The sequence below is a fragment of the Brassica napus genome, chromosome C3 (genome assembly GCF_020379485.1).
Source record: "Brassica napus cultivar Da-Ae chromosome C3, Da-Ae, whole genome shotgun sequence".
Classification (NCBI taxonomy): Eukaryota; Viridiplantae; Streptophyta; class Magnoliopsida; order Brassicales; family Brassicaceae; genus Brassica; species Brassica napus.
The window spans coordinates 32,246,499-32,263,077 of NC_063446.1; the positions used below are offsets into that span (position 1 = coordinate 32,246,499).

A 16,579-nucleotide genomic window follows, 5' to 3' on the forward strand; every position below is an offset into this window, starting at 1 on the left:
GATTAATGTGAAGCCCAGTTCTAGCTCTCCAACCACGGCATTCAACGTTCATCGATCATGTAAAGCGAGTGCAGCTTGTACGACCACGCCAGCTCATTACCCTGCAACGTTCAACAGATTCGATTGTCTTATTCAGTCTCCAATCATGTGCTGACACACTGATACTAGGTTAAGATGTGTCTCATGTATATATAGAGAGTAACGTTGTATCAAGTTGGTTAAGCCGAATAATACTAAAGTTCATATCTTTGTATAAGGTTTCTCTGTGGTTTCACAGATGGGTAACATTACACCCTTACATTCGAAATTCAAATCCATTATATGTACTAGGGAATGCATGATAACATTCCGATAAACACACGTGACATTTGCGACAAATTACTATAAATTGGTGAAAATAGTTTACGAACCTGAAGAATGAGCTGGATCTAAAAGAGTTTCAATCAAGCAAAAATAAATTCAGTACTTTCGTGATCACACATGTGTCACAAACTTAAAATATATGTACTTTTTGTCTATGTAGTTCAAATAGACAAAAAGTTACCAATTTTGGTTCGTAGAATGTTTTAATTGACAAAAATAATTAGATGTAAAATATATTAATACGAGTTTTTTTGCATTTAGTAAAATTGTAAGGTTTAATTAATTGATAGCATTGGATTAATGAAATAGAGAAAATAAAATAAAAATTTCTTACTCAAAATAGTAGAACAAAGTAGTGAAAAAAAAGAAAAGAGAAAAATGAAGTCATATATTTTGAAGTTGTGAATGAATATTAAATTTATTCAAAAAAAAAAACCGTTTGACATCAAGTAGAGCTACTTGATTACTTTAAGTACATTTACTAAATATTACTAGATCATTTTTCCGCGCTACGCGCGGATAATATACTTTTATTTTTTTTCACAGTTTATCACATGTAAATTATCATCTTAATTTAAGATTAATTGTGTTTATTTGATCAATTGTAACTTATTATTTTTACTTTCATGGTAAATATTTTGTATAAATGAGGAAATTTAGTTTTAAAATTCTATTTCTCGTTTTAAAATTTTATTTATATTAATCTCAAATAAGTTTCTATTATATGTAATGAAAAAGAGTAACCTGACTTTCACAGTAAAATTAGGAAGATAGTTTGAATTACTTTTCTTTTATTATGTTTGGCAAACTTTACTTCTGTATAAGATTTGAAATATTTTAGGGATCAAAATTTCATATAAGTAAAACACATCAGAAAATAAAATATTTGTTCAATAAAGCACCTGCATTTATTATTATTGTTTTACGTAAATTTTATAAAATCGATGATTGATAACCGTTTTAGAACTGAAACCGTTTAAAATTTGTCTATGCATTATTAAATCATAAAAATATTAAATTATAAAATAATATTAATATTTATTGGAAGTGATGTAATAATACTATTATTAGTGACCAATAATTTAAATATAGAAAAATTATTGATTTGTACTTTGATATTTCTTAGAAAAATTATTTACTCACCGACCAATAAAAGTCTGCGAGCTCATATTCAGTAGTTCAAAAAAAGAAACTAAATAATAAGAATTCGCAAAATTATATTATGTTTTTAAAATAAATAAAAAAGTAAAAATAAATAAAAAATAGTACAAATTTTTTTTAACCATTGTTATCGTAGTCATCTAAACAATAAACACTAAATCCTAAACATTAAACCCTAAAATCTAAACCTTAAATTTTTGGGTAAATTCTAAACCCTTGGGTAAACCCTTATCTTGGGTAAACCCTAAATCCTTGGGTAAACTCTAAACCCTTGGGTAAATCCTAAACCCTAGGGTTTAGGGCTAAGATTTAGAGTTTTAATGACGGCGTTTAGGATTTAGTGTTTAGAATTTATTGTTTAGTGTTTAGGATTTAGAGTTTAGGATTTACCCAATGGTTTAGGGTTTAATGATTAGACTTTAGGATTTAGTGTAATTTTATTGACAGCATTAATAATGTTTAAAAAAAAAACTCATTTCTTGCAGCTAATACTATTTTTTAATTTATTTTTATTTTTTTTTATTTTAAAAACACAATACAACTTAGCAAATTTTTGTTATTTTGCTTTTTCTAAAAAAAATAAATATGATATGACATGCTATAATTGGCTGGTGAACCTACGCCTTCTAGGGTAAACCAAAAAAAAAACTTTTCTTAGAATGCGTAGATGTTGTTTTTGTAAATTTGTTCTAATATAATTTTGATAACATCATAGTAAATAAGTCTTATTTGGCGTTGGACTTCTGTAAATTGAAACACAATTATGGATAAGCTGTTTTCTAATTAAATACAACGCATAATAGTGTATGAAGCAAAATTTCTTTTGAAAAAATAAATTTAAATATATGGAAGGAATAAACATTAGAAGCTGCAATTAGACATGAACATCCTTTTTTAGAATTTTTGGAGAAACAGATGTATGTTATGATTTCCGAGAGAATTTTAATTTTAGCTTTTACCCCAAATTTGATATCATTATTTAAATTTACCTTTAAGAGATAACCATTTTCATAAATACTTTAAATTTCCAAAAACTAAAACTGACATTATAAATCATTTAAAATGTTTAAAATCATTTATAAAATATTTATAAAGGTTCATAAATTCAAACCCAATCCATAAATAATCTACTAAGGCAACATAAAACAAAAACTGATAATATACTTTTATCAGCCGTGACCATGACTGGAGCAGCATCATGACCATGACTTTTTCTCTTTGTATCTTCAGCAGTGCTCTGAAATCGTTTATCCTCAAAGATGATGTTATTGTCATCAGAAACATAGCTTGTGTGTGAACTCGATGAAGCCAAGCTTGACTGTTTCTTTTAGCTGAACATCTTCCGAACAGCTATCGTTGACATCATCTTTAATTGGCTGCTGATTCGCTCTGCCTACTTTAGCAAAGGAATCACTCTGCCTCATCTCCAATGAGTTATCTCGAGAATGACCTCTCTTCCATGAAGCATTTTCTGATTGTTCATCAACATTTTTCTTAGAAAGCTCTGCCCTGGTAGTAGATTGATCTTCTTCTTCCCTATAAATGCTTCTTGGCATTTCTTCTTTAACAAAACCTCCGTTTTGCACATTTGAGCTACTATGTCTATGTGAAGGTTCGTTTCTTATATTATCATAAGAGGATGAGTTCGGCGACTCTGTGGAACTCTGCATCGTCATCCTCATCCTTTCTTTACTTGAAAGCTCAGCAGCTGCACGTGCATCAAAACTCACTCTTTCAGCAGATTCAGCAGCTGCATGTGGAGCAGTCGTAGCATCAGCAAATTCTGTTTCGTATGGAGATGAATCCACATAACCTGGATGAGGGTCTGTGTTCTCTGCCACCATTCTTATCTCCTGTATAAAAGAAGAAACGATTTGTTACATCTAACGCTTCAACATATATAGAACAAACATTAAACAAAAAGTTTTTTTTACGAAAAAAAACTAACCAGAAGGTCTTGGATCTTGACGATAGTGATCAGTAGAAGCAGTGCGGCTGGAAGATATTCCGCTAGTTTCATATAAGTTCTGCTCCACGTTAGCAGTAGATGGAGCTTGAAACTCTGGAGGTTGATTGTTTGGATTCTTGAAGAATATGAGTTTATTCCACTCACGGACTGAGAGGAACTTGCTCCACTCTGCTCAAAGAAATTGAAAATGCCATTGAGGAAACTTATACTAAAGAAACAGACCGGTGAAGCTTAGGCTATGAAATGAAGATGTAGTTACTGACCATCAATACAGTCTCCTTTGGATCTGGCACAACCAAAGATTCTGGTTCCCATGTTACATTATGCTCCGTAGCAATCTCTTTCAAAATTTTGTTCTTCGTTGGACTATCAGGAGCTTTAACCGACAGTTTATCCACCAACTAAGCATACATAGAGAGAGAAATTATCATCATCATCATCATCATCATCATCAAGAATGATGCCTCTCTCCTACGAACATCAGAGAAAGGAAAACAACAACACAAACAACCAAAAGTCACCAAGCGGCTCACACTAGAATCTGACTGCAACCCAACAGCAGCTGAAACAAAATCTTTGCCATACTCAGTAGAGAAATGCTTAACGACATCAGCTAACTCCGCGACATCAGAAAATTATAAGCTTCTGGGTATATAAAGAAGGAGGAAAAAAAGGAGCTGAAACGAAACCATAAAGAAGGAGTATTGATGGATCGATTAAAACTCAGTCGAAATGGTTTAGGGGGAGAAGCCGAAGTGGCAGAGGAGAAGAGAGAAGACGAAGTGGTAGAGGAGGCGAGAAGAGACACGCGACTTCAGCTCCGCGTCGTAGACCTAGGTCTAATTATTAGATGATCTAAAAGCCCAATCCCAAATCAAAAGAAGCCCACACGCATAAGTCAATTCAGAAAAAAATTTACGCCCAGCCCGAAAACGAAATGTTCTGATTGGAGGATTATTTATGCTGGCGTGGACATGCTAGAATTGGAGATTATCCCCCTTTTAGTATTGTGATTTGAAACCTCCTATTGCGACGTATGTTCTTCTAGCAATCAAAACATGAGAGTGATTCCACGTTTCCGGCTCCGAGTTTCGCTGTAGGCTGAACCAGTTCTTTAGACCATGATTAACCCGGGTTCTTAGGATGGGGTTCTTAGCTTCGGCTAAGAACCGTTTCTTAATTTTTAAGTAAGAAAAGCTAAGAACCGTCTCTTAAATAAGAAATATAAAAACCGGTTTTTAGCCGAAAAGTGTAAAAAAAAAAACAAAACAAAAAAATGTCAAATCATGAGTTAGGAACCTTAAATTAAGAATCCGGATTAATCATGCCCTGATGTTTTTGTCTACAATATTTGTGATTCGCTGAGCTATATATCACGTTTCTCCATGTCGATCTTCTTTGACTTTTCTCCATGTTTTTTTTTTTGTAAAAACTTTCTCTCCATGTTGCATAACTCGTTATTTGAAACACATACCTTATTAGCAATTAGGTACGATTGTCAAGATTTTGATCCATAATGATCATTGATAGCTCAATCTAGTCTGTTCTTTTAAAATTCTACGAGACAGAAGAATGAATAATTGAAGAAGATATGATCTCTTGTCTCCATTGTAGATAGACATAAAAGGCAGTGTGTTGATGTTTTACTTCCATTTTACTATACGATCACCCATGGACAAATTAAATGTTTAAGCATTGCAACCCATGACATGAACGCATAGTTGGGTGGCAGCAAGTTAAAATCACGTATAACAACTTTATATAAAGAATATCACAATTTTTCCTTAGTTATGTAACTACTAAATGCCCATAATGAACGTTTTAGTAGGAGAGCCACTCCCTAGACATTCCCAGAGGTCGTTGTTCATCTACAATTAACGTCATCAACTCCAAAGTTAATTTGTTAACGTTCATTCATATATACAATACAGTATTTGCAACTCCAAAGTTTGTAAAATCCAGTGAATGTGTAGAAAGGTCATGGTGGCGATGGAAACGTTTCTCTTGAGAAGTAATTGATCTTAGATGAGATGATTGATAGATAGTTTAACTGACTAGAGTACTTCCACTCTCTCTGCTGAACTATGGTTTTTTTGACATGGAGCATGGTTTTTTTTAACCTTTTCTCCACTAGTTTGGAATGACTAATGAGCTAAGCGAGCCTACCAAACAGACCTACTAAGCTGGCAAATTCAATTTTTAAGATATTTTTTGTGTGTTTTAACCCACTGCCTAAAATCCTTGTTGTTTTAGGAACTTTAACAATATTGTATTTGCATTATCAGATATTTAGGTGCAAATAAGTTAAATTGTCTTTCTTGTGTCAATTTTCAAAATAGGAAACCTATATATATATATATATATATATATATATTGTGTAAAATTAGGTCTTTCTGATGTAAACGAAAAAAAAAAGCTCTTCCTTGGATCTCTCTTTGTCTCCTCCCACCATTCTTCACCTCTCGATCTCATATTACATATTAGGTTTTTTTTTATCTGCGCATTTACTTAATCACGAGATCACTCTATGCAGTTGACAAGCCTTCCGAGTGATTTGATAGAGAACATACTCTCCAAGGTTCCGGATACACCTCTGGCACGATTCAGAACAACATCAAAAAAATGGAACGTTATGTTAAGTTCTGAGAGCTTTGTTAAGAAACATTCTGCGAATGCAACAAAAGGATGAGTCTCTGTGTATCACGTTGATTAACTCTAGGGTTCACTTAGTAAGGATCAATCTCCATGAACCATCTGTTAAGGTTGCAACTCATCCATTCTACCTTAAAGATCCACTTTATAATTCTTCACAAGTCGATATACGTCACGTTTTTAACTGCGACGGCTTATTGCTATGTAGCACAAAGGACGATAGACTCGTGGTTTGGGATCCTTATTCAGGTGAAACCAAGTGGATTAAACCTAGAGACAGATACAAGTATACCGACTACTTTGCTCTTGGTTTCGACAACAAATTCTCATGCAAGCAATACAAAATCTTGAGGGTGGATCGTCAATTTATCGGAAAAAAGAATATTTACGAGGTCTATGACTTCACTTCTGATTGTTGGAGAGTTCTTGGTACGGCTACTGATTGGTTTTTAGCAGCAGATCATCGTGGCATATCTGTGAAGGGAAATACGTATTGGGTTGCTTTGCAAATAGTGGGGCTACATGTTGAATTCATACTAAGTTTTGATTTTTCAAAAGAGACGTTTCAAAGTCTGCCTCTTCCTGATCCTTCTCCAAGACTTATATTGGCTTTATCAGTGGTTAAAGAAGAGCAGCTTTGTCTGTTAGGTTTTCATGTTCCCAATGTTTTAATGGGTGCGGATGAGTCTTTGTTAGGACTACAAGTATGGGTGACAACTAGTACCGGATCATGGAATAAGTCTCTAGCAGTTATAGGCATTGATGCATATAAAGATATGCTTTCGATAGGGATAAGTTTCTTGGCAGACGAGCAGAACAAAGTTGTAATGTATTTGAACACCGGGAACAACTTACACATTTTGCGAGAAAATAAACACATATTGGAGGAACATCTTGGTGGCGGTTCTACATCCATATCATCTCCCGCAGTTCTTATGAATTATCCTCCAAGTTTGGCTAGAATCCGACAAGGCACATTTCTTAGGAGACGCAAAAGGAAAGCGGAAAGCATGTGACTTGTAATTTATGCGTTATTTATCTGATAACCCCAGTTTCTTTTTTCTTGTTTTCTATTAGCAACTTTTATACATTTTTCTGGTTTGCCTAAGTTTTTACAACCTTTTTCAACTTCGTCTATGTGTTTTTTGGTAAAATAACTTGATCTATGTTGTTTGGTATTTCCAGTGACATGACAAATTAACGAATTTCATATATATATATCTACAACCATCTTTCTGTTACTTTATGTGAATCATATTAATCCTTGACCACGATCGACAACAATACATTTAGCACAGTTGTTTGTGTTTGTGGTGTTAGTGTATCACCATTGATCTGGCTCACACGAATATTGCAGACAAGGAAAACATATCACCACTATTGTTTTATATAGTCAAGGTGGACAACTTTTTGGTTATTTCACCGATTCTTCCTTTCTTTAAAGTTTTTTTTTTGGGCAAGGCGGTTATACTATCATCTTATATTACCATTATATATACAAAAAAAAAATCCATCAATTAGTAATGCCAAAATTAAAAAATTTATTAATTGATAGTAGAATTTCAACTGCACTGTTGTTTTATGTATGTTTGGGGAGTTTTTCAAAACTAACCTATCTTTTCAAGTCAAACCCAAAACTAACTTTTTTTTTGTCATTACTATTTATCAATGAATTTTCTATATTTTCCTATATTTTTGAATTATTACAAAATTGCCATTATTATTTAATTTTTTATTAATTTCGAAATTCACAAAAAACCAAATACACCCACGCCATTTCTTCTTATTTACAATAATGTCATTATCATCAATTTTTCCAACCATCATGAACCACCATTTTTGAGCTCTTAAAGCTCTAGAATTCAATTTTCAACCACTTTTTTCTTATTCTAAACCAACAAATCTTCATCTCCTCTCATTTCCTCTACATTTCCATCTAAAAACTCTCATAACTTTCATTTTCATAAACGTAAACTCCATATTTTCGAGTTTTTTTATTAGTGAATCGTTAAAGGCAGTTCTTTTTGTTCATATTTGGAGTTTGGCCGGTTGAGAAGGTTGGAAACGAGCTTTACACCAGAAAAAAATAACTATTTACATGGTTTTCATCATTTTTCAGATATGTGTCGAGATAGTAGACTGTTTTGTATGTCTATGAGAATTTTGTATATATTTTCTTCTTCTCACATGTGTGTTAGCTATTATTTTAGCTTATGGTGGTTTTACTTGTTTGGTTGATTAGATCTTGTGAAAAAATTGATATCTAACAAAAAAATAATAATATCACATAAGTGAAACACAACTAAAAATGAATACAATGTTTATAGATTATGCATTAAAAAAATATTTAAAATTAATATTTTACTATGAGAAATTATTGCAGAGCAATATATTAAAAAGTATTCTTGAGTGTGTTTGATTTTTAATAATCTTGATGCCTCAAATAAAGTCTTGGAAAAGAGTACCTACAAAATAAGATAAAGTTATGAGAAAAACATAAGATAAAAAAATTAAATCATATTTTAGTAGACTTTTTATTAAGTCTACGTAAAGTTATTGTTTAGTAGACTTTAGTTGAAGTCTACACTAACAGAAAGTTTTCATATCTAAAAGTGTACATTTAGATAATTTGAAAATACTTTGTTCTGGAAAATATTTCAAAAATAGTTTTTTTGTCATCCTTGTAACAAAGCAAAAACATAAAGTATGAATCTATAAATTTAGTTCATTATAAACAAAAAATATTTTATAATGAATATATGTAAAGCTTATATTTTTGGGAAGATGATTTGAAAACTTTGGAAGAGAATACCTGCAAAATAAGATAAAATTATGAAAAATAAGATAAAAAATAAAATCATATTTGAGTAAACTTCTAATGAAATATGCTTAAAAGTCAAGGATAGTAGACTTCCAGTGAAGTCTACCAGCCCTAACTTTAAGTAGACTTCATTTGAAATCTATTCTATTGAAAAGAAATTAGATTTGAAAAATATATACATTAAAAATATGAAATAAGTTTAAATCTAAAAAACTTTTAAGAATAAAATTTAATAGACAAAATACTAATAAATTAAAGACATAGAATTTGAATATGTAACTTTATTTAAATATAAATACCATAACACATATTTAAAATCTATAGATGTGAACCTTACATTCTTAGGAGGAGAAGAGAATAACTATGGAAGAAAATACCTGCAAAATAAGATAAAATTATTAAAAAACATAGAAAAAAAATTAAAGTCATATTTTTGCAGACTTCCAATGAAGTCTGCTTAAACTTTATGGTTTAGTAAACTTGATATGAAGTCTACTAGCTTTAGTTTATAAGCAGACTTCTTTAAAAGTCTACACTGTCTGATAATTTTCAGATCTGAAAAAATCTATATATTTTAAAATGTAAAAATAATTTTAAATCTGAAAATACTTTACAAAATAGAATTTATAAGATAAACTAGTAGCAAATTAATGCACAGAGCTTGATCTATAAATTTATTTGAATATAAACATATAAATACATATTTAAAATTTATTAATCTAAAACTTACATTTTTAGATGAGAAGATGAATCCATGAGTGATAATACCTACAAAAAAAAAGATAACATTGGGAGAAATAAATAACATAAAAATACACATTTAAAATCTATAGATCTAAAACTTACATTTTTTAAAGATGAACATGAAAACCATGAATCATAATACCTAAAATGACATGATAATATTGTGAGAAAGACTTGAGAAAATTTTAGAGAGAAAGAAAAGAAATGAGAAAGTTTTGGAGAGAATGGAGAGAATTTTAGAGAGAAGGGAGAGAGTTTTAGAGAGAAGTGAGAGAGTTTTAAAAATTTATGCAGCCACTTTAGAGAGAGAATGTATAAATTTTACTTATATAAGGAGACAAAAATGTAACTTGGTTAAAATTTACGACACTGTAGACTTCTTTTGAAGTCTACTAAAATTAAAATTTTAGAGTAAATTTTACTATAACATAGTAGACCTTTTTGGAAGTTTGTTATAATAATTTCATTATTGTTGTTTATTCTTTATTATTTTAATATATGATTTACTAAATTTATTTCTTTATTTTTTAATAGTTATAGTAGGATTTTTCAAAACTCCATGGACATGCAGAAGATAAATGCCTTGGTGGTGAAATGGTAGACACGCGAGACTCAAAATCTCGTGCTAAAAAGCCTGGAGGTTAGGTTTTTGATTAATATAAATATATTAGGTTTGTGATTAAAAATTCAAAATTAACCATACTAAATTATTTATAAATGTTTCAAAATTATGTATTATAAACTCAACTCACTCCTAAACAATAATCACTAAAATTTGAACATAAATATCATGGTATTTTTGATTGAATGTATTTAAAAAATTAATACTCAACTTACGATGTTTCAAACAATTTTTCATCTTTCATATATGTAAGAAATATTTAGTTTTTTTTTATTTTGTTATACGTAAGGAAATACTCCCTCTGTTTCAGATTAGTTGTCGTTGTAGGGTAAAAAATTTCTTTCAAAATAAGTGTTGTTTTATAATTTCATTGCAAAATTTATTTATTTTATATTTCAATCTATTTTTTTTATTGGTTGAAAGTTGAAATGTGGTCACGTATATTGATAATGATATTTTTATCTAGTAAATATACAAAATTAAATAATCTTTTAATATGCGTGCATAATTCTAAAACGATAATTAAAATGGAAAAAAAAATTATATATTATAATATGTTAACAACAATAAATTGGGAGAAAATCAACCAAAACACAATTGGACAACCTTCTCCTTGCGCCACGTCATCATAGGAGAGAGGCAAATTCCGACACGTGTCTCCCACTTAGAAAGTGTCGTCGCTTTTGTTTGGTTTCATTTTGTCCCTTCTATGAGTTTGATAATATTTGGACCTTTTTATTGGCCGGTTAGTAATACACCATCGATATTATTGCCTGGCCCCATTACCTTCCTTCTATTATCATCATCAATTTTTCACCATCCCCGAAGTCACCGTAAACCTAGTTTACAACGACTCTGTAAATTGCCTTTGTAACGGAGCATCATTCAATCGACTTTATTAAGATGTCCATTAACGATTATCAAACCAATCCTCTCACTACTTCTCATTCAATTCCTCCTCCTCTTTCTCTATGGATATTTTGATAATCAACTCCTATAGATAGAACCTTCGTCTTCAATGCAACTCATCCGTCTCTTCACCTCATTTCTTATTCTCGCTGTTATAGTCACTAGAGATTTTACCTCGCAGTTTGTTTCTCTATAAACATTAAATCTTAGATTTTTTTAAAAAAAATTAAGTTTGTTTTTTTAATATTATATCATTTATTCGTTTCGATATATTTTTTTGTTTGAAATATCATTAATTTATGTTAACATATTAAATGTCTCTATTAATCTTTTCGTAACCATGTTTAAATCTTTCTTAAAATTTAAAATACTCTACATTTAATAAATAAAATAAAATTCTACCATATTATGTATATTATATATTTTCTTATATATCGTCTGATTGATTTTGAATTATTTTTTGAAGTATAGGTAAATAACCTTTATTTCATATAAATATATAATTTTATAAATGTGTAATAATTTTGAATACTTAAATCTGTAAATTTTGATAACCAATAAAATGATAAAGAAATTCTTTAAGTTTTGAAGCCATAATTTATTTTCAATATTAAACTTTTTGCAATTTATTATTTTGGAAATAATTATTTGTTATAAAAATGTGAAATATGTAGTAGATTTCAATATGAACAATTCTGTATTTAGTTACTACATAAAAGGATATTGAGAACCATTAACATATTCACAGATGGTCACTTATTTAACTAATCTTAAAAATTATCTCTTAACGTTAAAAATTCTTAGGTGTTGAGTTTCGGGATAGAATCTTATTAACATAGTATCTCTCTGTTAGAAAAAATCAGAGACGTGTATAAAATCGGAAGCATAATATTGAAATATGGACACGCACCTCTTAATCAATCATCAGCATCTCAAGGCCGAGAAGGATGCCTCCTTTGGAATTATTGCGAGCTTTCTAGAAATAGATTAGCTTAAAAAGCAACTGGGAATCTCCAGGTCCTGATGAAACCTTACTGAAGAAAAGTGGAGAATGAACTTGGGTGGTGGTCACTGCCGTTTGATTTGCCATAAAGCTAGGAATGGATTTGAGGATCTGAGCAATAGATTTTTGGCTTGAGGAGGCATCGTTATGATTGAGTAAGAGGAGGGATGTGGAGAGTTAGACGCCGATTTGTCTGGAGGAGTAATTAAGTAGCTTTAATTCTTCATTATAGTCGTCGCATGCGTTATACGGAGGAGATAGGAAGACAGTGAGTTCTGGAAGGTCTTCTGTAGACGTTGTAACAAAATTAGGTTGGAGTAAGAAGATGGCAAAACAAATGGGTCATTAAAACTAAAGGGTCTATTACGCAGCACAGATTCGTGGCCCAACAACTTAACATCCATGTTGACATAGACAAATGATTGGTTGCGAATTTTTTCGCTGACGTGGACAGCTTAAGAGGGCTTCATATTCTCCTTTTAACTAATCTTAAAAATTATCTCTTAACGTTAAAAATTCTTAGGTGTTGAGTTTCATGATAGAATCTTGTTAACATATTCTCTCTCTGTTAGAAAAAATCAGAGACGTGTATGAAATCGGAAGCATAATATTGAAATATGGACACATACCTCTTCATCAATCATCAGCATCTCAAGGCCGAAAAGGATGTCTCCTTTGGAATTATTGCGAGCTTTCTTGAAATAGATTAGCTTAAAAAGCAACTGGGAATCTCCAGGTCCTGATGAAACCTTACTGAAGAAAAGTAGAGAATGAACTTGGGTAGTGGTGACTGCCGTTTAATTTGCCATAAAGTTAGGAATGTATTTGAGGATCTGAGCAATAGATTTTTGGCTTGAGGAGGCATCGTTATGATTGAGTAAGAGGAGGGATGTGGAGACCGATTTGTCTGGAGGAGTAATTAAGTAGCTTTAATTCTTCATTATAGCCGTCGTAGGCGTTATACGGAGGAGATAGGAAGACAGTGAGTTCTGGAAGGTCCTCTGTAGACGTCGTAACAAAATTAGGTTGGAGTAAGAAGATGGCAAAACAAATAGGTCATGAAAGCTAAATTGTAGCTTAATCTCAGGTTGGAGACTCGATCTAAGCTTAAGTTGTAGCTTAAGATCCTGGTGCTTGTGAACAAGAGATCGCGACGGCAAGATGGCTGACGTGACTAGGGCTCCACGCACGAAGGACTTTGGATCTACATCCATCCAATGTCCGATGTTGTCACCGACAAACTACACAGTTTGGTCGATGAGGATGAAGGTTCTACTACGTGTTCATGAAGTGTGGGACACAATCGAACCCGGTTCAGATGATCAAAAGAAGAACGATGTTGCGATAGCTCTTTTGTTTCAATCTGTTCCAGAGACTTTGATTCTCCAGTTGGGAGAACAAACCGCATCAAAAGAGATCTGGAATGCCATCAAGTCGCGACACCTAGGAGCTGATCGTGTAAGGGAGGCGAGACTTCAGACGTTGATGACGGAGTTTGATAGGTTGAAGATGGATGATGCAGATACGGTCGCTGACTTCGCGGGGAAGATATCGGGCCTATCATCCAAAGCAACCTCGTTGGGAGAAAACATAGCAGAATCCAAGATGGTCAAGAAGTTCTTGAAGGGTCTTCCAAGACACAAGTATATCCAGATCGTAGCATCACTTGAGCAAGTCCTAGATCTCAACTCGACGGGGTTTGAAGACATAGTTGGAAGGCTTAAGGCGTACGAGGAGCGTGTAGGAGAAGAAACTCAGAAAGAAGACCAAGGGAAACTGATGTTTTCGAACAATGAAGAGCATAGTCAGAGGGGCTATGAGAATTCCCGTGGTAGAGGAAGAGGACGGAACGGTAGAGGCAGAGGTCGAGGTAGGTCACACAACCAAAACCGTGCGTCACACACCGAAGATAACAACTCGAAGAAGAATCATTCAAAGCTGATATGTTGGAGATGTGACAAGCCTGGTCACTACGCAACTGTCTGTCCCGAAAAGACAGAGAAGAATCAAGAAACCAACCTAAACGAGACAGAAGAGGCTGATGCACTCTATGTGCACGAGGTGGTGTTTTTGAATGAAGATAAGGTGATTCCGAAGAATCTTGATATCGTCAAAGGCAGTGCAAGTGTCTGGTATTTGGATAATGGAGCGAACAATCACATGACAGGGAACAAGGAGTTCTTTTCGAGTTTGAATCTCAACACCAAAGGGAAGGTGAAGTTTGGTGATGGATCGTGTGTTGACATTGTAAGAAAGGGTGTGGTTACCTTTGTGTGCAAGACTGGAGAGAAGAAGGCACTCAAGGACATATACTACATACCCGATCTGAAGCACAATATATTGAGTCTTGGGCAAGCAACCGAAAATGGATGTGAGGTTAACATGAAAGATGTCTACTTAACGCTCACAGATTTGCATGGAAGGTTGCTAGTTTGTGTGACAAGATCTCCAAACCGTCTCTACAAGACCCCTATGGAGATAAGCTACCCGAAATGTTTACATGTCAGAGACGTAGATGCTACATGGAGGTGGCATGCTAGGCTAGGACATATAAGCTATGGAGTGATGAATAACATGGTAAGGAAGGAGATGGTCGTAGGAATGCCGTGTGTAACACACGAAGAAAGCGTGTGTGACGCATGTCTCGCAGGGAAGCAGATCAGACAGTCATTCCCGACCAAAGCCATGTTTCGTGCGACAAAGCCATTAGAGTTATTGCATGGAGATTTGTGTGGTCCAATCACACCACCAACGCCTGCAAATAATAAGTATGTCTTTGTCTTGATCGATGACTTCTCTAGGTATATGTGGGTTATGCTATTAAAGGAGAAGAGTGAGGTATTCGATCGATTCAAAAGGTTTAAAGAGAGTGTAGAGAAGCAGACAGGCTCAACCATCAAAACTTTTCGCACCGATAGAGGAGGAGAGTTTACCTCAGCTGAGTTCAATCAATTCTGTGAAGAGAATGGAGTTAAAAGGCACCTAACCGCGCCTTACACACCTCAACAAAACGGTGTTGTGGAGAGGAGAAACCGAACCTTGATGGGAATGACAAGAAGTATGCTGAAGGCAATGAAGATGCCGAACTACTTGTGGGGTGAAGCTGTACGACATTCAACTTACCTCATCAACAGAGTTCCTACAAAAGCCTTGAAAAATCAAACGCCATACGAATGCCTTACATCGAGGAAACCAAATATCAAGCACTTGAGGATATTCGGTTGTGTAGCTCATGCGAAAATCACTGGTCCTTATCTGAAGAAGCTGGATGAGAGATCAAAGAGTATGGTCAATCTTGGAACTGAGCCGGGTTCCAAAGCCTACAGACTTTATGATCCAGACACAAGGAAGGTGATGGTGAGTAGAGATGTGATTTTCGATGAAGAGAAAGCTTGGGACTGGGCGTCTACAACAAACCAAGCTGATTGTGAACCGAGCATGCTTAAGCTTCCACATGAGGGTGATATAGAAGAAGGTAATGATCAATGTGAGGATCATGAACAGGAAGCTATAAACCAAGATGAGGAAGAAGAAGAAGATGCGGATCACAATGCAAACCAAAACAGTGGAGGTCAACCACTGGTGACCAGACAAGGCCGAACCATAACAAAACCAAGATATCTCGATGATTATGTGTTACTTGCAGATCAAGAAAGTGCAATGCTGTTGCTCACAGTGGATGGCGAGCCAGAGAACTATTTTGAAGCTGAACACGTACGAGAATGGGTTGAGGCGATGGTGGCCGAGTTAGAGTCTATCACAAGAAACAAGACATGGGAACTTGTGGATAGACCGGCTGGAGTGAAACCTATAGGGTTGAAGTGGATCTTCAAGATCAAGTGAAAGGTGGATGGTACAGTGAGCAAGTATAAGGCAAGACTTGTGGCAAAAGGCTATGTACAAAGAGAAGGAATAGATTTCGATGAAGTGTTTGCACCAGTGGCAAGACTTGAAACCATTCGGCTCTTAATAGCCCTCGCAGCAACGAACGGTTGGGAGATACATCACATGGACGTGAAGACCGCTTTCTTGAATGGAGATCTAAAGGAGTTAGTGTATGTAACTCAACCTGAAGGTTTCGAAAAGAAAGGAGAAGAGGATCGAGTGTATGTGTTACACAAGGCTTTGTATGGGTTATGCCAGGCACCCAGGGCATGGAATGTAAAACTCGATCAGGTTCTCAAGGAGATGAGATTTGAGAAGTGCACGAAGGAACCATCAGTGTACTGCAAGACTGAAGGAGAAGACGTCTTGATCATTGCCATCTACGTTGATGATCTATTTGTGACAGGAACTTCACTTAAGGTGATTAGGCAATTCAAGGAGGAGATGTCT

General features: G+C 33.8%; 1 protein-coding gene and 1 pseudogene across 1 annotated transcript; one reads left to right on the plus strand and one right to left on the minus strand.

Annotated features, from left to right (window-relative positions):
• Positions 1-756: 756 nt before the first annotated feature.
• LOC125583936 lies at positions 757-4,747 on the minus strand. Its single transcript, XM_048751552.1, has one exon. It carries the CDS (start codon positions 3,366-3,368, stop codon positions 2,799-2,801), a length of 570 nt encoding a protein of 189 aa, XP_048607509.1. The 5' UTR covers positions 3,369-4,747; the 3' UTR covers positions 757-2,798.
• A 348-nt stretch (positions 4,748-5,095) lies between these two features.
• LOC125583937 lies at positions 5,096-9,470 on the plus strand (annotated as a pseudogene).
• The last annotated feature ends 7,109 nt before the right edge of the window (positions 9,471-16,579 follow it).

Excerpts from the sequence above, each read along its gene's own strand:
- LOC125583936 (XM_048751552.1), bottom strand. The coding sequence starts at position 3,368 with ATGGTGGCAGAGAACACAGACCCTCATCCAGGTTATGTGGATTCATCT.